Raw genomic sequence first — 22926 nt, 5'->3', positions numbered from 1 at the left:
ACTGACTTCTGTCATTAGCTCTCCCTGTTGAGGCAATCATGACACTATTCCTACAGCCAGCATGCCAGCTTTTGTTTTTACTGGATGTGAACACAACTTTGTATTTGCAACTTAATTCTTCTGTGTTCTCCCTAGCAGACATGAAAGATTGCAGGACAGTACTTGATTCTAAGGTTGTCATCCCAGTAATTTTATTGAAGTTATGAACAGTGTGAAAACCCAAAATTAAAACAGTTTCATGGAACAGGTACTTCCAATCATGCTTTGAGCTCTCAGGGCTGCTCTGGTTGAGATATGCCTCGCCAGTCCATACAGTTTTCATATTTACTGCATAGATTTCAGTTATCATATTTTCTTCTAGTTGTTGTGGCTTTTCTTTTAAACAATATCTCTCATACCACGTAAGTGTGAATGCATGGAAAAATTACAAATCATTATGGCCTTCCCGGCTGTCAGTCACATTTGCATGTAAAACCATATGAAGAAATTCTGCATTTTATTTACATTTGGTCTCAGTAAGCTTCTCAGTTGTTTTCCTAGCTGGAGAAAACTTGAAAATACTAAATCACTTTAGGCAGACTGTTCACATCCTTGCCACGCCAGACCTAAGTGTACTTAGTCATGTAATCTCAGACTAGAGATTATTGAAGGTTATCAGCTGGAGGTGCCCCCAGGTTCCCATTTTGCTTAAGATCCTTTTATGTTTTATTAATCTTTTATTCCTCTAAATCAGTGCTCTTAAAAGAGGCTGTTCAGGGGAGTAGGAGTTGGCAGGTGGCATGATGGCTAAAGCCACTGGATTCCCACATGGCCAACTGCAGTTCGAGTCCCAGACCTGGTTTTCTCCCTTTCCTTTTCTCTTTTTCTCTGTCTTCCTCTGGTCATGCTAAACAAAATAATGATAATAACAAATGGAAATAAATAAATAAATAATTCTTTATTTTAAAAAAAGAGATTGTAAAGGTGTCCTTTTTTTTCTGTTTCTCTTGCGCATAGAAGAAATACATTTTTTTTAGAGGTTTTCACTATAGGGTGCATGCGCTCACCAGAAAGGCAGAGAAAGACAGAAAGCGAGAAATCACCCCCCAGGGAGGATGGCCATGCCGCAATCCCTTCTCCTCCATTTTCCTCTCAGGATCTTGGGCACACATGTGCCTGTCATGAGTTTAAGCCACCGGGCCCGGGACTCGAACTGCAGTCGGCTACATGAGAGTTCAGCGACATAGCCATTATGCTAACTGCTGGTCCCAGAATAAATACATTTTTTAAAGAAAGAACTAATACGTATTTCCTTATCTGTTTTCAGTAGTTTATTTATCTTACCTTAAGAATCAACACCTTAAAGATAATTGGAACTTTGCTATTCCTTTATTGTGGTAAATGGAAGTTGGAATGACAGAATTTTTTATTTTTATGGACTTACATGTCTTTCTCATTTTTCAGATGACTTTTTATTAATGGTTTGAACAGAACCTTTTGTGGGATTGTATAAAGTAGTAGATTGTATAAGGGAACTGGAATGGGAGTCCGCTCTCCAGATTTTGTTCGCAGTGTTTGTATTAAACTTTGTCACTGGCCAAAGTTGATAAACCTTGCTTTTAAAAAGAGGGGAGGTGAGAGAGGTTGAGGAACCAAAGTCTCAAATTTATAAATGAGCTTACAAATTTCTTTCAGCTCTAAGAGTTTTTGATTCTCACCACGAGAGCTGAGTATCAACTTCTCAAATTGAATAGTTTCATTCTTTTAAGTATTTTTCCAAATTCGACTAGTGGATCCAGGTCAAATTATACAAACAACGTAACTAAAACTGTATAAAATGAGGATCCAAGAGAAAGAAAAATATCCAACATAATTTTTGATGTGGGTTAGTTTTGTGTTTTTCCTACAGAGAATTTTAGCAGATTTCCATACAAGTTATCAATCATCTTTTCCAGGCAGAAAAATTATTGTAATTCTGGTATTAGAGATTAACGTACATGACTGATGAAAAAAAAGCATTTAAAAGAAAGGGAAAAAAGCATAACATTTTAATAGTCTAAAAAATACGAAGATGTGTACTTTTATGTATTTTCAGGACCTGTAACTTTTTCCTGTTTTGTTGAAGACACTAAAAATCTCCTCCAACAAATTACTGCTCACAGGACTTGTCACATGGTCATCCTTGTGGCCCTGAGTGGCATCAGTCTGTCTTTAGAATTTTCCTAAGTAACCACCCTGGATAAGAATGAAAAGAATTAAACCCCAAATCACCTATAGCAGAATGTGAAACCCTTGTTTAATCGACTATTAAAACTATGCTCCACTTTAAAATTGTGGTTATTGTGCAATATTTCCATCTTTATAGGTTTTCATCACAAGTAACTAATTATTATATATTGTTTCGCATTTGTTGTCAAGCAGTTTTATCTTGGATTTGAAAAAAAAAAAAAAAAGTCATCCCCAAATTTAAAAACTTATTTTTTGGGAAAAAGTTAATTCCCAAGCAGTAATGGAAAAAAGTTACATTCTTATGTTTTCCTTTTTCTTAATTAAATGTTTATCTTCTAATCTTTCAGTAGAAATTAAAACATTATGCTATGAGCATGTATCGTTGGTCTGGGGAGCATATGATGTTTTAGTTTGAATTTGAAAAACTACTAACATTAGGACCACTCTCTCACTCTCTCTTTCATTTTTTTTTTCATATAAAATATTTCTATAGAGAAGTTAGTGCTTTTAAATTAGGCACTATAGAAGAAGCAGTAGGGACCAGCAGATGGCGTAATGGCTGTGTCACTGAACTCCCATATAGATGAATGGGGCTCAAGTCCTGGACATGGTGGTTTGAACTCACGTCAGACACGTGTGCATGAGTGCCCAAGATCCCAAGAGGAGAATGGAGGAGAAGAGACTGTAGCGTGGCCATCCCCCCAGGGGGTGATTTCTTGCTTTTCTGTCTCTCTGTCTCTCTGTCTTTCTGGCGAGCACATGCGCCCTATAGCAAAAACTTCTCAAAAAAAAAAAAAAGCAGCAGCAATAACCTCATGATTATGCATAAGCCCATTGAATAGATTATCTTGATTTAAAAAAAGAAAACTTTAATTTGGATTTTAGAAACAAAGTCCATTTACTATTTATTTAAGTTAAAAACAGTAACTATTGTGCATTAAATGCTATGTGTCAGATTCTATGCTGTCAGTTTGTAGACATTATTTCCTTTCATTTTCTTAAGACCTCTCTGTGTGAACGCCATGATCTACATTTTATAGACAATAAATAACATACCAAAGTCCTTCTCTTGGAATGTGGCTCTGGAGTTGAAACTTACGTGAGTTTCTCTTAGGACTTGTAGTCACCATACTATTATTGAGGTTCACTGTCGGGGTCAATGGAAGCAAAACAAAGGCTCCCAATTTAATGTCCTGAGGAGCCAACGTCACGGGCACCAGCACAGGACGAGGTTCAAGTTTCTCCTAGGACCTCTTAATGTGCAAGCCTTTGCTTCATGACATGCCCAGAGACCTTGCCCAAGTGAGTTTAGTTTCCATGTATAATTTTAGAGTATAAAAAGTTGGAAATCTCAAATGACATTTTAAAATAGAATGGCCGAAATTTAGGTATTAGGCCATTTCAACTATATTTTTAGTGTAGAACACACATACACTTGGTACAGTAAAATTTTAAAGAATTTTTATCCTTCGATGCATTATTGTAGGCAAAGTGCAAAAACACATTAAACTAGTTGCTCTACTCTACAAGTAGGTGTCGTCGACCGATAATTATATTTTTAACTTGTGAGGGTTATTCTGTTTAGATCAGAATTTTACTTCGCCTGGTAATTTTTTTTCTTTTTCTTCCTTTTCTGAAAGCCAAGAAATATTCTATAAAACCTAGGCAAAATATTTTAGTTCTTTTTCCTTCTCAAGACATCTGGAATATTGAATATGTATTTAAAAGTACTTCTGTGTTTTTCAAGACGCATTCTGGAAAATGAATGAGCAGTCTGACGTTGGTAGAAAGTGAAGTTATAGCTGCCCAGAGACCCTAATGGGCACAGATGTGTGTGTGCATGTGTATGCGTGTGCATGTGTGTGTATACTTTGTGCTGATCATATTTGAAATACTGTGCAAGAGTTTTACATCCCTCCACCCTGTCAGTAAGTATTTCATGTCCTAGTTAATACTGCTAGATAGTGCACCTTGGGAAGAGCCTGTGGCTTATCTAGATTAATGGAAAATTTCCCAAACACATACTGCACATTTTTTTCCCTGTGATAGGATTATAATGACCTTGAATGAGAACGAGAAATTAGAAAGAGGGAACAGTTTGATTCATCCCAGAGAACATGCCATACAGTGACTTTTCATGTTTTCAATGAGCAGTACTAGCTAATTTTTAAGATTTTTAGGGAATAGGAGATGAAATGTACCTAAGATAGAAAACCTACTTAAATATATATTTAAAAGGTATTACTGGGCCAGTGGGTAGTTGACATGGTTCAAGTCCCAAACCTGGCAGCTTGAAACATACTGAGTTCGCATGTGCATGCATGCCAAAATCCCAAGAGGAGAATAGAAGAGAAGGGACTGTGGTGTGGTCCTTGCCCCAAGGGATGATTTCTCACCTCTGTCTCTCTGGCATGCACACACACCCTATAGTGAACATTTCTCTCAAAAAATGATATTACTAGTATGGCATTGTTAATTAATCATTAACTTAATTGAGCCTGTCATATTAAGAATGCTACACTTTTTATCAAAACTATGAGTACATGGGATGTGTAGAATGACATGTATAATTTTGATAAACTCTTTGCTAAAATTACGATAAAATTGATGACAATTCACCTTCCAAGCTTTCTAGCTCCCATAAAGCCATCAATCTTTTTATCATTCGTAAATGAACTTATCCATCCTTCTGTGTTACTGAGGACCCAGATGTCTGACACCAGAAATGTCGAGCTTAGCGTTTTCCTCTAGCAGTGGCCGGAACCAGGCTAGTGCTTGAACTCAGTAGATTTGCTGGGTGATCCATCCACAACCTCACTCGAAAGATGCCTGCTGAGGTCATTTTTTTTTTTTTTAATTGCCAGAGGGTGCACATGCTCACCAGTGAGACAAAGACACAGCGATAAGAAGAGGGATAGAGAGAAAGTACCCCACAATGGAGTGTGGTCATGGTGCAATCTTTTCTCCATTTCTCCAAGTTGTGGGGATTTGGGGCATGGAGGTAGATGTGCCCAGAGTGTTTTTCCAACCTCCAGGGCTGGGATTTGATTGCAGTAAACCTTGTGGGATCTGGCCTCTTAAGCGCTAGGCTACCTCCTAGCCCTAAACACTATTCTAAGTGGCACTGATTTAAAAACTACATATATTTATTTAATCTAATTTGTTGCTGTTATTTTTTAATTTGATCAGAGAAAGAAAAAGAGAAAGTCAAAAAGCAAGCCGCCCAGTCTGGGACTCAAACCACAGTCAACCATGTGGTAGTCCAGCACCTTCACCACCATGCTACCTGCTGGGCCCATGACACTGATTTTTATATCAAATTGTTATTGCATGAGCAGTTTGAGCTTCAAAAGTCTTTCCTACAGTGGAATATTAAGATGATAGACTTAAAAATGGGATTCAATGTTTAAAAAGATTTGAGCTCTAAGATTTAAGTCACATTTGTGACAATAACTCAGGCCAAGTTTTGGGCAACTTCCATTTAGTGCTATTTCCTAACGTCTAATTAATATGAAGTTTTGGGGTTCTTTGCCTGCTCAGTGTGGAGATGTGTACCCCTGTTAGCCCTAAGTATCCTGATATATACAAGTTTGTATATATACAGGTTGTATTTGTATTAGCGTTACCTAAAAGGAATAACTCCCACCATTGAATTTGGTACCCTCTCAAAGTTTGTCCAGTTATTTTAAGACATATTGTAAAAGTTTAAAAATGCAAAATTGATTTATCATTTATAAAAGGAGAAGGGGACCAGCAGGTGGTATGGTGGTGCAGGTGCTCGACTCCCACATGGCTGACCGTAGTTCTAGACCCAGACTTCACAGGTTGCTTTTTCACTTTCCGCATTCTTTATGTCTCTCTCTCTCTGGTGAGTGCACATGCCCTATAGCAAATTACAAAATACTAAGTATAACTTAATAAATAACAATAATTAAGTAAATCATTCTTTTTTATTTCTTTATTTTTAGAGAGAGATTTTTGCTATAGGGCATGTGCACTCACTAGAGAGAAAGAGACAGAAAGTGATAAATCACCCCAACCCCCACCCTGGGGGGAGGATGCTGCAATCCCTTCTCCTCCATTCTTCCCTTGGGATTTTGGGCCGTCACCTGGCATGAGTTTCAAGCTGCCAGGTCTGGGATTCAAACTGTAGTCAGCCATGTGGGAGTATGGCAACATAGCTATTATACTATCTGCTGGTCCCAATTGTTCTTTAAAAAAAAAAAAAATGGAGAATGGATTGTGGCATGGCCATCCTCCTGGGTAGTGATTTCTCACTTTTCTTCTCTCTGTGTCTCTCTGTGTCTCACCAGCAAGCAGACACATGTCTTAGCAAAGTAAACTAAAATAAAGTTTTTAAAAAGTAAAAATAAATAATTTTTAAAGTGTATAATACATATAACTCATTATGAGGTAAGAAATTCGTTGTAGAATAAAGTAGGAAATAAGTGACCAGAGAATAATAAAACAGATTTTGGTGAGGAGAGGGAATGATTTGGATGGGAAATTAAACATTAAGATCTTGTCATCAATTATACATTCTTGGCTTCAATTTTCACTGCATTCCCCTTGGCTGTGGCTTGCTTTCAAGAGTCTAGGGCCTGTTGTCTTTCATTAACAGCCTTGTAAAAGTTAAATCAACTAGAAGACTTCAAGAGGGCCGCCGTGTTTTCTGATTGCTCTCAGGCTTGCCGTGTAGTTAGCAAGGACAGCCTTACACAGGAAAATGGGAAGTCTCTACATTATTAGTGCTTGTAGCAAAGGGTAAAAACACTTCAGTGGAATTTGTTTCTGTTTCATGCTTTTTGCTCAAATGACTATGATGTAATGCAAGGTCTTCTTTAAAGCTGGTGGTAAAGAATGACCTTTTAAAGTATCTGCTTTGGCCAAGGACTTTGAGTGTCATCATGCACACAGCTGCACTTGTCCTGTGTCCAACCTTGTTAGGCCTTGTTGGCCCATGAGTCTGCACCACCAGGAACACCACCTTTGACACACATCATTTTTCTGAGTCTCTTGGCTGAACTTTATGGGGAAATGAACAGCCATTGTTCTTTACCCCAGCCCTTCATTTTCATTAGAATGAGTACCAAGGGTATGGGCTATAGCAAAATCCTATACATGGAAGAGATTTTGAAGTGCTTCCATGTGTGTTTTTCAGCTTGACTCTATGGTGAGTAAAGGAGTCAGGAAGTTTTCCCCTATTTAAAAATGAGGAAATCAAAGGGGAAAAAGAAGGTTTAAGTGAGTTGACTAACCTAAGGACTATGTCCTGGCCTGTTGATAATGTAAGCTGTTGCATATTCATGGCAACCCATCAGCCCATTTTTACCACTGAAGAATGTGAACACCAGGGAAAATGAACTCCAGAGAAGTTGTAATTGTTAAGTATCTCTTGTGTAGTTGTAGCTCAGACTGGAATTACCTCTTGATTGCTAGTTTGATATTCTTGACTTTTTACCTGGCTGAAAACACACAGCACCTTATGCTCCATAAAGAGGTTACACCTGGTGTTATGTTCCTCATCTTACTGAGGGTGAAATTGAACTCAGGAACAGCATGGCTTGCCCATCCTATTTGTAGCAAATGCAAAGATTCAAACTCAGGACTCAGAGCTAAAGACACAACCTCTTAATGCTTTGGAATTCCAGGAATTTTTAGCAATTGGTAAATCTCCTTTTTATAAGTAGATGGCTGTTTGATTTCTTGCTATGAAAAAAGATGGCATGGTTTTGAGAGCAAAATAAAAGAGCTTGATTTCAGGAGGAATTCTATGCTCTTGTTTTATCACAAATATTAATCCAAAAGCTTTCAAAAGGTTCAATTATCATACACAGATCACAGTGTGGTAGCCTTTTGTGCCCTTTGAACGGTGAAATTAGTGATTTGATAGCCTGAAACTCATTAGTATGCATCATGGAGGCAACCACAATGAGGAGAAACAATATAGGATGATTAGCATGGCAGGATAAAATACAGGACACTGAGTTACATTTGAATTGCAGATACTACTTATACTAAAACATTATTCATTGTTTATTTGAAACGCAATTTTAGCTGAGTGTCCTGTATTTTTACTTGCTAAACTTAACAACTCTTCAAATGACACATTTATTATACATTCTTCTCAGGGCATTGCTTTTGATTCATAAAATATGACCCTTTTCAGAGTAACAGACATGAGAGATTCATTTAGAATTTTTAAAAAGATACTAGCCTTAAGTATCTTCGCCCTTGGAATCCTTTAAGATAGCACTTCTTATCTCAGTGTTATGTAGTGCTATCCTTTTATGATCTGGATGTAAAAGATGAAGTTAGGGAATATATTAATTAGCATTCTCTCAATGCCTTCTCTTCTTGGATTTGACTTTGACTTTCAGATTTCTTCATGACAATCATTGATGTTTTGGGAGTGTTTGTATTGTGATAGGCCATACTACCTGGAACAAGAAACCTGGATTTGATTCCTGGTTTTGCCATGAAATCACCAAAATGGTTTGGCCATTTAATTAAGCTTTATAATTTAGAAGGTAGGGTTGTTAATGCCTGCCTCACCAGGTTTAAATCAAATAATAACTTTTTTTTTTCAGTATTACTAATGTGAATACTTTTCAAAACCCACTAGAATAAGGAAGAGAAGGGACCAGCAGATGGTATAGTGGTTATCACACTGGACTCCCACGTGGCTGACTGTGGTTTGAGTCCCGGATCTGGCGGTTTGAAACTCACACAGAGTGCATGTATGTGCATGCCCAAGATCACAAGAGAATGGAGGAGAAGTGGTTGTGGATGGCCATCCCCCCTGAGGTGATTTCTCACTTTCCGTCTCTCTATCTCTCCAGTGAGCACATGTGTCCTATAGCAAAACTCTCTCTCTCAAAAAAAAAAAACTAAATAAAATATATAAAAAAGGAAGAGAAAATAGAGACCCTATGTTAGATCATAGAAATAATTTATCCCCTCCTCACTTATGTAAATTCCATCTGTTTCTTTCTACCTTTATATTGGGCATGTTCACAGTCATCTTTTCCATTTTTACTTGTGCATGTATGTTTATACTTCTTTTTAAAATTATTTTATTTAACTTTATTTATTTACTTATTTTTCTCTATTTTGACCAGAGAGAGACAGAGCAAGTGAGTGAGTGAAAGAGAAAGAGAGAAGGAAAGTGAGAAAGCAAGATGCCTGGTCCAGGATGTGAACCATGGTCAGCCATATGGGAGTGCAGTGCCCTTAACCACCATGCCAGCTTCCAGCCCCTATACTTAACTTCTTATGCCAGCAAAATCCAATAAGTGTAACTTAACTTCTATGTATGATATAAACTTCAAGTTGAGCAGAGAGGTCACTTAATGATAGTGTGTCCAGGTTGTGCATCACTATCTTTGGTGCCCAGCGTAGAAACTTATGGGAATTTTTGCCTTGTGGGAATAATTCATTCGAGAAAAAAAAAAAAAAAAAGACACGAGAATCACATCAAAATGGAAAAAGTCAGTGAAAGACTTTAGTTGAAATTTTATCTTGAAAAACAAAACCACAGATGATGAAAATACATGTATCATCCACCTTGTAAAGTTTAGATTATGACGAAAATTCCATGCTAATTCTTAGAATAAACAATTTTTTGTTGGAATTGTAACCACAAATATCTTCCTTTCATGTTTGGCTTTTGCAGCAGGGTCATGAAGAGAATTTCCTTTTCCAAGAAAATCTTTTTGAATTAATTTTTGGAAACTTTAATGGTTTTTCCCAAGGACCTTTCTTAATCCAAAATGTAATTATTTGATTATAGTTCTCATGTCAAGTATGTGTTATGTCATTATCCTTGTTGAGAATTTCTTTAAGTTTTAGCAGGCCTTCAGTTGGGCATAATCTTAAGTGTCAGTAACTTTGTGTAATATTTGACAGTCCCCGCAACTCACCTAAATCTACTTCTGCATTATCTTGGCCCATTCTGGCTGCCATAACAAAATACCTTAGACTGGGTAATTTATAAATAACAAAAATATATTGTTCAGAGTTTCAAAGGCTAGCAAGTCCAAGATCAAGTTGCCAGCTGCTTCAAAGCCTGGAGAAGGCCTCTTCTTCATAGATGCTGCCCTCTATGTGTCCTCACATGGCACTAGGACAAAAAAGATTACCAAGCTCCCTGAGGCCTCTTGTATGAGAGCATTAATCCTGCTCTAAGGTTGCAGCCCTCCCAAAAGCTCCACCTTTTAATACCATCACTTTAGGGGTTAGGGTGCAACATATACATTTTAGTAGGGACATATACATTCTGATCATAACACAGATCTTGTATTACGAATGTATTTTCAATTTGCAGGTAATTTGTATATGGGTAAAGACTGAAGTATTAACAAACCAGTGGGAGGGGCCAGATGATGGTATAGTTGTAAAAGGTGTTGTTCTGCTGAGCGATCCTACATGGAGAGCTTCCCAGTTCAGTCCAGAGCCCGTGAGTACACCAGGCTCATGCTTGCCCATGATCTGGGGCTAGATGAAGCTGAGGGGATGCTGTGGCATTAAGACTCTGTTGGAAGTACTGTCTATCTTTTCCTCCTTCTCTCTTTCCTCTCTCTTTTTTCACTTATGGAAGAAATAAGTGAATATGCTTTAAAAGACCCAATGAGGGGGGTCAGCAGATGGCATAGTGGTTACTTTGCTGGATTCTCACATGGCCAGCTGCAGTCTGAGTCCCAGACCCAGTGGCTTGAAAATCACACCGTGTGTGCACATGAGTGCCTAAGATCCTGGGAAGAGAAGGGATTGTGCCCAACAGGTAAATCAACAAGAAAAACAGCAGGTAGCAAGAATTCAGATAGTTCAGAATGAGAACATGGTGTGTTACCAGGGTGCCTTCAGATGAGTGATCAGAGAAAATCAATCCAAGCAGGGGATGTGGGAACTGATCAGTCATGTGCAGGTGAAGGGAGAGCCTTCCAGATGGGGCAGTTAGAGCTTGGTATGCGTGGGAAAGTGCCAAGGAGGCCACTGTGGCAAAAGGAACTTTTGTAGGGGATTTGAGGAGTTAGGGATTTATTCTTAATTCAATGGGAAACCAGGTAGGGTAATTGAGATGTTAAAGTTTACTTATTAATAGAATACTGTGACTGCTGTGTGGAGAGTGGATTGAAAGGGGCCAAGTGTGATAGTCCTCCTTATCCATAGGGGATGTATTCCAAAACCCACAGTGAATGCCTAAAACCACAGATAGTATCAGTCTCTCCATATAGGTAGGTAGATAGATAGATAGATAGATAACATAGGTATAATTATACATACTGTGTTTCTACCAATACTTACATACCTATGATAAAGTTTAATGTATAATTTAGGTGCAGTAAGAGAGTAACAATAAAATAGAACAATTATAACAACACACTATAATAAAAGCTATGCAGATGAGGTCTCTCTCACGCTCAAAATATATTAATAAAAATAACTGACTGCAGTTGATTGTTGGTGGTGGAAACCCTGGAAAATGAAACCTCAGGTAAGTGGGGCTGCTGTAAAAACTCGGTGAATTTAGGCGACGGGGACTGTAGTCTAGGTGAGAGGAGTTGGGCTTGGACTGGGGAGATAGGGATGGAGAAAGAAATGAATAGAACGGAATTTCGGATTTTAGAGGTCAACCTGACATAACTAGACCGCTCAACTAAAGTGAGAGTAAAGGAAACAAAAATTTCGAATAATTCCTGGCTGTTTACTTGAGTACCCAGGGAGGCTATAAAGTTCTTTATTAATGAGAAGGAAAGTGGCAGGGAGTGAGATTGAGGCAAGGTGACAAGGAGGGCATTAGGAATTTTATTTTCACCGTTTTAAGTTGTCTATTTAGATATGCACATGGGATTATCAAGTAGACAGATTGGGTTTAAGAATTTAAAAAGAGACTCCATTTTCCATTGAGTTGAGGCAAAGTTTTAGGTTTGTAGCTGACAGAATAAAAATGTTCTGTTTTTTTTTTTTTTTTTTTTGAGAGGTTTTTGCTATAGGGCGCGTGTGCTTGCTAGACAGACAGAGAGAGACAGAGAGATAGAAAGTGAGAAATCACCCCCCCCAGGGGGGATGGCCACGCCGCAATCCCTTCTCCTCCATTCTTCTCTCAGGATCTTGGGCATGCATGCACATGCGCCCGGCATGAGTTTAAGCCACCAGGTCTGGGACTCAAACCGCGGTCGACTACATGGGAGTCCAGTGACATAGCCATGATGGTAACTACTGGTCCCTTTTTTTTTTTTTTTAAGATAGAGTTTTACTGTCACAATCCTTCTGCCTCAGCCTCCTAGTTGGGACTACAGGTGCATGCCACCATGGTTTATTTATTTGCTATAGAATGTGTGTGCTTGACAGAGAGAGACAGAGAGAGGGAAAGTGAGAAATCATCCCCTAGGCAGATGGCCATGCTGCAATCCCTTCTCCATTCTTCTCTTATGATTCACTGGCACATGCACCTGGCATGATTTTCTTTTTTTTAAAAAATTCTATATTATTATTATTATTATTTTATACATTGGATCACTATACATCATTTGGCTTGCAAAGAGAATTTACCCAACATGAAATACAACTCAGACCAGTCCAGTTGAGAATACTATACATGTATAATCAACAGGTAATAAACCATTACTGTGTCTCATAAATGTCTTGCCTCTCTATTTTTTCTCCCTAATTTCTTTCCCTATATGCTTCCCGACTCCCACCCTCTTTCCACAGTCTCCAGTGGCCGTAACTATTTTCAATGCTTTTATGTCCTCTAATCTTTAAATATCCACCATAGAGTGCAGACATTCGGTATATATTAAGTAGAGATATGCAATGTCTCTCTTTGATAGCCTAGCTTGCTTCACTCAACAATAGATCTTCCACTTTCTATCAAATGTCAGGGTCTTTTTTTTTTTTTAATAGCTGAGTAGTATTCCATAGAGTATATGTGCCACATTTTTTTCAATCCATTCATCTGTTCATGGACATTTGAGTTGGGTCCAAATCTTTGCAATTATGAATAATGCAGCAATAAACATTGATGTATAAGCACTTTTCTGACTGAGCATTCACTTATCCTTTGGGTAGATAGTCAGGAGTGGAATTGCTGGATCATATGGTCACCTGGCATGATTTTCAAGCTGCTGAGTCTGAGACTTGAACTGCAGTTGGCCATGTGAGAGTCTAGCACTTTAGCCACCATACCACCTGCTGGCCCCATGTCCAGCTCTTTTTTAGATGGGGTCTTACTCTGTTGCCCAGGCCAGCCTAAAAGCTTATGACCCTCCTGCCTCAGCTGCCCTGATCGCTGGATTTACAGGTGCACACCACCACCCTGGTTTTTAGGTTGGACAAAGAATTGAATCTGGGCCTCAGGTGGTTAGTCACCATGTGGAGACCAGAGTCCTTGCAGTATGTAACACTGTCACTGAGCCAATGCCTATTTTTATATTGATTTAGCAATTTAATTACATGTACACATTTAAAATCATATCAGATATGTTAATTTAGACTTTGCTTTTCTCTCCATCTTACACTTTAGAAAACAATTTTATTCAAAGCTTCCTATACATTGTGTTTTTTTTGGAGAGGTTTTTTTTTCACTATAGGGCACTTGTGCTTGCCAGACAGACAGAGAGAGACATAGAGAAAGAAAGCGAGAAATCACCCCCCAGGGGGGATGGTCACGCCGCAATCCCTTCTCCTCCATTCTCCTCTCGGGATCTTGGGCACGCATGCACATGCACCCAGCGTGAGTTTTAAGCCACTGGGTCCGGGACGCGAACCGTGGTCGACTACATGGGAGTCCAGCGACATAGCCATTACGCTAACTGCTGGTTCCCAAAGCTTCCTATACATTTTTGACATACTCATAGGCATCTTTGACATCAGTGTTTTTGGCTATGAAGTAATGTAATTTGGGGGACTATGTAAACATTTCCCAGAGTATGCTCCTCTCATTTCCATCTGTTTTGAGATTCAGCAGTATTTTACTCAGTGTATGCTGTCCTCACTAGAAACTTTTTCCTAAGCCACAGCACACATTTAATCATTTATAAATTAAGATATTAAGATAGTTATATTTTTAGAAAATCTATGTAGTTATATGCTTGTGATCTGTACAATGTGCCTATGTTCTGAAGCCAGCAGGTGGCGTGGTGGTTAAGGCACTGGACTCCCACATGGCTGAGCACAGTTTGATTCCTGGACCTGGAGGCTTGCTTCCCTACTTTCCTTTTCTCTCTTCCTCTCTGGTCAAGCTAACCAAATAATAAAGATAATAAATGAAATAAAACAATTCTTTTACAACAATATGCTTACGTACTAAATTTTTTTAGTTCTCATTTGTAATATTTCTATTATAAGGTCAGTCCATAGGACCAGTGAAGCTGTTATTCAAAAAGTATATATGGGATTTTTAAAATTTATTTTAATTGTATATAGTCATGACATATAGCATGTATACACATACACACACATACAGGGTCATCAGAAAAGTCATAACATATGCATAGAAAAATACATCCTGACTTTTCTGAAAACCCAATATATAATATATGTAGTGGAATGGCTAAATAAAGTTAATGAACTTGTGCATGATCTCACAAACTTACTCTTTCTGTGGTAGGAACATGTAAACCAAACTCCTAGTAATTTTCAAGTACACGGTATATTGTTATAACTATAGTCACCCCTGCGCAGTGCATCTCAGGAACTGCTTTATCCTGTCTAACTAAAATTTTGTGTCCTTGGGTTATTGCTTTTTAAAGAGATCTTTAAAAGACTTTGATCCAGCTGCATCCAGCACTTGAAATAATGAGGTAATACCTTCGTGTGTGATTTTTAAATTATTATTATTTTATTTTGACCCATTCCATTCTAGACTGATCTCATTTTCAGGGTAATTGTATATTTAACAAAGAATGCATCATTGTCTCAGATAATTAAGGGAATGTCTCATAAACAAAAGACTCTGTAAAGATTCAGAAATGAGACCAGTTATTTTTTCCCACCTTTACATCTTCTTTTTTTCACTTAATAGATCATGGAGATTAAGCTTATCAGTACCTATAGCCATGTTTTAAATCTGCCTAATGGCTCATCATATTTAGTCAGCCTCTCAGTGGTCCCATGTATTCGGTTGCTTCTTATCTTTGCCATAGTGAACCACTACAGTCAATGCCCTGGTATTTCATCTGCTGCATATGTAAAATCTCAGGAACAAAGAAAGACACATTCCAGAATGTGTTAGATATCATTTACTCGGTCTCCAAAGATACGATATCAATTTCTGCCATAGTCAAAAATATTGGAGAGTGACTATAGCCTGCATGTTTTGGAAAATAGTTTACTGTCAAATATTTTTATCTTGACCATTGGCTCAATAAAAGCAGTCAATTATTGTCCTAGTCTTGCTGTTATCCTCTTACCACAGGTTGACCATCCCTAACTTGAAAATCCAAAATGCTCCAAAATTTGAAATCTTTTCAATGCCAACATGGTGCCACAGGTGGAAAACTCCACACCTGAACCCATGTGATGGGTCACAGTCAAACACTGCAATACAAAAATATTGCAAAAATTGCCTTCAAACTATGTATATAAGGTAGTATATACAACATGAGTGAATTTTGTGTGTAGACTTGGGCCTGGTTGTAATGATCTAAAATTATGCCAGAATATCTTCTTCATTCTCCTCTTGGGATTTTAGTTATGCACACACACATACTTGGGGTGTTTGTCAAGTCGCTGGGTCCAGGACTAGAACCGTGCTGTCAGCTATGTGGGACCCAGCACCTCGACTACCACACCATGTGCTGGCCCAACGACCTTGCTTTTATTTATCTCTAACAAATGAAATGACTCTCTGTTTACGTCAGAGGATTTTCAATGACTTTCAGGAGTAGCAGCCTTCTTCCTCAAGTGTCTGATGTGTCTGCATGTTCTATCCTGCAGAGAAATGGTCAATGCATGGTTTGCTGAGAGAGTTCACACCATCCCTGTGTGCAAGGAAGGCATCCGAGGCCACACCGAGACCTGCTCCTGCCCCTTACAACAGAGTCCTCGTGCAGACAGCAGTGCCCCTGGGACACCAACCAGGAAAATCTCTGCCTCTGAATTTGACCGGCCGCTTCGCCCCATTGTCGTCAAGGATTCGGAGGGCACTGTGAGCTTCCTCTCTGACTCAGAAAAGAAGGAACAGATGCCTCTCACCCCTCCAAGGTTTGATCTTGATGAAGGGGACCAGTGCTCAAGACTCTTGGAATTAGTGAAAGATATTTCTAGTCATTTGGATGTCACCGCCTTATGTCACAAAATTTTCTTGCACATCCATGGACTCATCTCAGCCGACCGTTATTCCCTGTTCCTTGTCTGCGAGGACAGCTCCAACGACAAGTTTCTTATCAGTCGCCTCTTTGATGTTGCCGAAGGTTCGACACTGGAAGAAGCTTCCAATAACTGTATCCGCTTAGAATGGAACAAGGGCATTGTGGGACATGTGGCAGCGTTTGGTGAGCCTTTGAACATCAAAGATGCATATGAGGTACTGGGGGCCATCAGAGAATGAGTGGGTGGTGGGGAGAAGCCATGGACCACCATGGGAACGGTGGGGATATTTGAAACTCGAATGTAACCAATGGCCCACTTATTTAGAAATGGATGGTAAAAACTATCCTGTCTTTAAATACCTGAGTTTCTTCGCTGGTAGTGGAGTCCCAGGCTGGTCAACAGAGAGAAATAATTGAAGATGTTTTGAAAAAACAACTGGTATGGTTAAACTGCTTTCAAAAGATGAATTTTACAGTAGTCATATCATGAATTAGGTAGAAAGCTGAGGAAGTGAGGACTTGAACCAGGGCACTGGCATCAAAGATCCAGAGGAGGGAAAGCATTTCAGATGAAGACGCAGACTCTGCTGAGCATGGCAGCTGATAGAAGGGAGGGGAACGAGGAGTCGAAGGTGACTTTGGTTTTACAGTTGGGTGAATGAATTATGGTGCTGGTGAGGAATACTGAGGTCAGGGGTTTGGGAGGCATTAGGTCAGGCAGGTTAAATCTTGAGCTATTTTTTTCAGAATCCATTCATGTTAGCTATTTATTCCATCTTGATTCCCTTTGAAAACTGCACCACTGTTCACAGCACTACCTCTATGACCTCTTCCAGCTCTAGAGTAACGTCATGCCATAGCAAACTCCGAGAGGGTATTAAGGACACAGCTGAAGGATTGCTGCCGAATTTGCAGAATTCCCTTCCTGTCTTAAGTGACAGCTGGGCTTCCACATTTCAGTGGCACTACCAGCCTAAGTACAGTAGGACCATAAATATTCTTCAGCTTTGCAGAGAAAGCCTTCATTCATCTGCATGGTCCTAAGTGTCTTTAGCCCTGAGAATTTACCACGTATACATACTTTATTTAATCTGCTCATCATCTTTAAAGTTTTGACCACACATGCTTTGTTTTGTAGTTAATGGTTTAACTCTTCCCTTCCTGCCTAAGGCAGCCAGTGTCCTTGATTGGCACTGTGCCCAGGACGAGCCCTCTTGGTCTGTGGATTCATCATGTTACGCTTCACCCCTGGTACTCTTGATGTGTGTTTCTCCTGGCCCCACAGAAGTTATTTGTGTCACAAAAACTTCATTAGAAGTTGTGAGGGTTCATCTGCGATCTAGTTCACATTGTGAACTAATTTACATTGGTATTAGCAGTGGCAGTCAGTTGACTAATGGGTAATTCATTGCCCAGTCCTGCCCACAATTTCAATAATCAAAGCACTGTCTCATAGTCTCCTGTCAACAGAACATGAAAACACACGCTAATGTTCTCTGAGTCCTGCATCTCAAACATACATCTAAAAAGAACATTCTCTACAACAGTATTTTTTTTAGCTCATTTGACCACAGAGCACTTTAAAAGTTATAATGTGGCCATGCAAAACCAAGAGGTGACTATGAAACATAATAAGCCTCAGACTGAAACTGAGAATTAAAAAAAAAAAAAGTCTCAGATAAACTGTAAGAAATGATCAGTAGTTGATTCACTTTTTAAAACTTAGAAAAGATGTAAAATGATACAAATTTGGAAATGTATTTTACTACTAATTCACCCACTAATTTAAGATATAAGACAAGGGCCCACCCAACAGCACAGTGTTAGGCATAGTGCTTTTGAATTCCATATGGCTGATGGAGGTTCAAATCCTGCTCCCAGTGTCTCAAAAAACATACCAACTGTGTGTGTATGTGTGTGTTTATGTGTTTGTGCACACGTGCCTGCCCCAAATCCTGACAGGAAGGAGAAATAGAGGAAAGGTGTGATTGACTGGGATTTTGAGTACCAACCCCACTCTCCCATTCTCTTTCCTTTCTCTTTCTGTCTCTGGCAAGCTCGTTCACCTTCTGTCAATAAAAAGAAAAGAAAAGAAGATATCTACAGCTTAGACCAATGATTCTCCATTAGATCACAAATACCATTGAGAGGGCTCTCAGTTGATAAATGCCCATACATTGATATTCAGTCACACATACCTCACACAGCTGACCACTCATACAGCTTCCTCGAATGCAGCCCAGCATTTATTAGTAATAAGAAGATAGTAACACTTTTATTAATAAGATGATAAGATATTAACACTTACATGAGAAGATACATATGGTCAGAACTATTTACATGTATATGGTATTTTCCTTACATATACAGTACATAGTGTAATCTTACCCCAGCCTGACAATGTTCAATTTGAGAACTTGGTGGAAGTGTTCTCCTCCAGCTTTCTATAAAGGTCTAAGAAGCCTATGGAAAGATACTTTGAGACTGTGTAAATGTCTGTTCCTCAGTAATCTACACTTAACCAATTTTACCATCTACAGGTTTTCTAACTCCATCATACCTGTGTATTTACTCACTGGCATTCTGATGGAAGGAAGAGTTCTGCCTTTTCCCTTATTCATTCATTCATTTATACCCGTATGCACATATGGATGTTATTTCTTTAATTTTTTTTAGAGAGAGATTTTTGCTATAGAGCATGTGCATTCGCGAGAGAGACAGAGAGAGACAGAGAGACAGAAAGCGAGAAATCACCCTCCAGGGGGTTGGCCCACTACACAATCCCTTCTCCTCCAGTCTCTCAGGATTTTGGGCACACATGCATATGTGCCCAGAGTGAGTTTCTAGCCAGCGGGTCCAGGACTCAAACTGCAGTTGACTATGTGGGAGTCAAGTGACATAGCCATTATGCCACCTGCTGGTCCCACATGGATTTTTTTTAAAGTGTGCTCAGAGAAAGAGAGAGAGAGAGAGAGAGAGAGAGAGAGAGAGAGAAGCACCTTTGACAGGGTCTCAGGCTGTGATTTCTCAGCCCTCCCAGCCCAGAGTGTATAGGTGCACTGGGGAACTGAACCCACCAACTTCCATGTTGATCCAGCATTGCTTAAGGAGAATGTTACCATGGTACCATCGAGCTAGCCTGGATTTTTATTTTATATAGTGAATTATGATATCCTATTATCTTTATTCTGATACTCAAATTATTGAGTCACGATATATTTTTGCATAAAAGAAACATAGAAAAATACATCATGACTTTTCCAAAAACTGAACATATCAGATTTGCTGACTCTTGTGCCTTTCTGATAAGTCCATACCACTTTGCAGGCATTTGCATAGAGTGTATAATGAAAGGAAAACTGAGATGCTGGGAGTTTAGAAAAGTGAATTTCAAGGCTGTCACTCCCACCCATATCACTGAAGAGTGAAATCCAGGAAAGATGTTGATATTAAACAACAATAGACACAAAAAAATGTGAAAGTCCTTCTAATTCCCATCTATCAAATGCTATTGCTTTGATTATAGTTAGCTTAAATCTTCTTTATAAACTATTTGTCTTATCATTCAAATATTCATGAACAAAATCATAGTTAAGGATGCATTTTTATTCTTCACATTTTATTAGTTTGTAAAATAATTCCCTCTCATGGGTTTTCCACTTTTTTCAGTCAACAACAGTATCTATTCTTTAAATACTTTGTGATATCTAAAGATAAAATAAGAATGATTTTTGTTAGAAATCCTCAGCTAATGTTTTCTCTGCATCTCAATTAATACAACTTAGAGTGTGTTTGCAGAAAAAGTAAAAATGTGATAGTGTGTGTAATATAAAATATTTATACTGATTTTCCACCATTTCATAACTTTTCTTTTGAAAATACCTTTAAAACCTAGTTTGGCTCTCTCAGGAGAAAATTGGCCTCATTTCTGACCCCAATTGAGGAAATCTAGTGTAGTCACCTCGTTCATTCATAGCTTTGGCTTTGTACGACTTTATACTAATTTAAAAAAAAGGAAAAAAAAATGACCTTCAAGAGATGAGGATTTTCCAGTGTGGATACTCCATATTCTCTAAAGGGAATTCCAAATGCAGAGTTTTGGAGCAGCGAGGCTATAATTAGGTCATCCATGTAACTTCCCCAGGCTATTGCTTTGAAGGGAACAACATTCATTCAGATGTTTCTGTTCTGGAATGTTTCTTTCCATTCTAATCTTACCTCATGTGATTGTGTGTGTTCTTTTTCTTTTTTATTGTGATTTCTGGTTTACATATAATCATACATCTTTGTGGGGTATAGTTTGGTGTTTTCGAAGCAGGTATACAGTATGTAATAAATCAAATTAAGGATGTAGACATGTTTATCTTATTTGACAAGGAATGTTACATTTTATTGTGTACATGGATAATAGTTCTACTTGCTTCTTTGTTTTTTGGAAGTAACTTTTTTTTTAAGGTTTTTGCCATAGAGTGTGTACACTTACCAAAAACAGAGATATGGTGAGAGAGAAAGTGAAAAATTATCCCCTCTGGGGAATAGGTCATGCAGCAATTCTTTCTCCTCCATTCTACCCCTGGGATTTGGGACATGCATGCTCACACACCCAGTGTGATTTTCAAGTCACCTGTCAGCGACTTGAACCGGGGTCAGCCACGTGGGAGACTAGTACCTTAACCACCACACCACATGCTGGCCCTGGAAGTATCTATTGAATTACCAATTTCCTCTTCTTTGATTTCCTCCTATAGACAGGACTTAAATGATAATAAGCTAAAGATTGTCACATTTGATAACTATGTTCTCATTTGTAAAGAATTCCTTAATTTATTTAACAAATGCTTTTGTACTCCTGTGTTAAGTACTAGGGACATAGTAATGATCTTCCTCCTCCCAAAGATGACCTCATGAAGTTTACAGCTTAAGTTTTGGCCTTTCTAGTCTAAATTTTAACCGAATATTATATTTTACCTTTCTTTCTTTAAACCACATTCAAAACTTTTATACCTTTCAAAAGCTCTTTGTGGTTATTAAATGTGCATGTGTGTTCTTTAAAAGGAGACATTCAAAAGATGAATTTTTTTTGAATTTGGGTCCATGTATCCTTTTTATACATAACCCCCCTAAATTTATTTCTTAATAAATATCCAAGATATAAGTACAGACTACTGAGGAAATACTAGGTTGTTGGAAAAGTCATGATATGTTTTTTATGTTTTTCTATGCAAACATACACATGACTTTTCCAGCAACCCAATTTATAAGCAGCCATGATAAGTGAAGTAAAGTCATTTACTAGAAAGTTTGATTGGAGATTTTTTTGGGGGGAAAATAAGAACATTTAACAGACACAAGAATGAAAAGTTATTGAATACAGTAATATCTTCAACTTCCTTGACATGCAATGCATTTATGCTTTGAGAACTCACATCACATGCTATTAAAAACATGCAATGATTAAATGTAGATTAAAAAATAAAATAAAATAAAAAGTGGTTTAAGAGAAGAGGTGGTTTTCATTAGATGAGGAAGTGGGAGATAGATTGATTGCATTATATTACCACTTTTCCTTGAATTTGAGTAAGGCTATCTCAAGTGGTTAACATTTAGAATTGTCTTTATTCCTGAATATTTGTACATATCTGTATTTTTTTTTGTCTTTCATAAATACTAGCTGCAAAAAAATCTTGAATTCATCTTTGTCTAAAATGATACGTACTTACATGATTTAATGTCTTTCATGACGATAAAATTGTTACTCTGACTAACAAGGTAAGTTGAAGGTTAGATTTCTCTGATCTAATAAATCAGAAAAATTAAATCAGTCTTTGAACAGGTCATCATTAAATTGAATTTCTTTTTCCTTACTAGGACCCTCGGTTCAATGCAGAAGTTGACCAAATTACAGGCTACAAGACACAAAGTATTCTTTGTATGCCAATTAAGAATCATAGAGAAGAGGTAAGCCAATTTTCCATTTCATGAAAGGGCATTTGGAAATTTTTTTCTTCTTTAAAAATACTATTATTTTTATACTTTGCACATATATGAAATAATACTATAGTGACAAGTTTGCTATAAAGTACTTAAATGTTTCTCTTGGTATTTTTTATTTAGACATTAGTGATAGGGTTGACTCATAGGGTTACTGTGACCTTTGACTTTAGAAATACATTGTACATGGCATTTCCTACCTCTTCTCTTCACCTGAGGGCCTTTTCTATTTTACGGTATAGAATTATAGCTGTGATTGAAATGACTTTATTTCGTATTATAGTTGAAGTATCTGCATAATTCATTTTAAATGGTCATCCAATTGCAATGGTTACCAGGTGATTCTGATTCAAATTGAGGTTCTAATTCCAATTGTGTAACTTTCAACATAAAATTATAACAAGCAAATGAA

The 22926-nt window shown here is 38.0% G+C and overlaps 1 protein-coding gene across 3 annotated transcripts in view; it reads left to right on the top strand.

The window, feature by feature from the left end:
* The window catches only part of PDE5A (phosphodiesterase 5A), a 132276-nt gene that overhangs the window by 7458 nt on the left and 101892 nt on the right, over positions 1-22926 (top strand). For all 3 annotated transcript variants that reach the window (XM_006153103.3, XM_027773672.1, XM_027773671.1), the window contains exons 2-3: positions 16150-16738; positions 22392-22481. In XM_006153103.3, coding sequence (XP_006153165.1) covers positions 16150-16738; positions 22392-22481 — 679 coding nt within the window. The remainder of the gene's footprint in view (positions 1-16149; positions 16739-22391; positions 22482-22926) is intronic.

The sequence above is a fragment of the Tupaia chinensis genome, unplaced genomic scaffold, assembly GCF_000334495.1.
Source record: "Tupaia chinensis unplaced genomic scaffold, TupChi_1.0 Scaffold000362_1, whole genome shotgun sequence".
Taxonomy (NCBI): Eukaryota; Metazoa; Chordata; class Mammalia; order Scandentia; family Tupaiidae; genus Tupaia; species Tupaia belangeri.
Note: the sequence above shows the minus strand (reverse complement) of the source record. Positions and strands in the feature narration are given on the sequence as shown.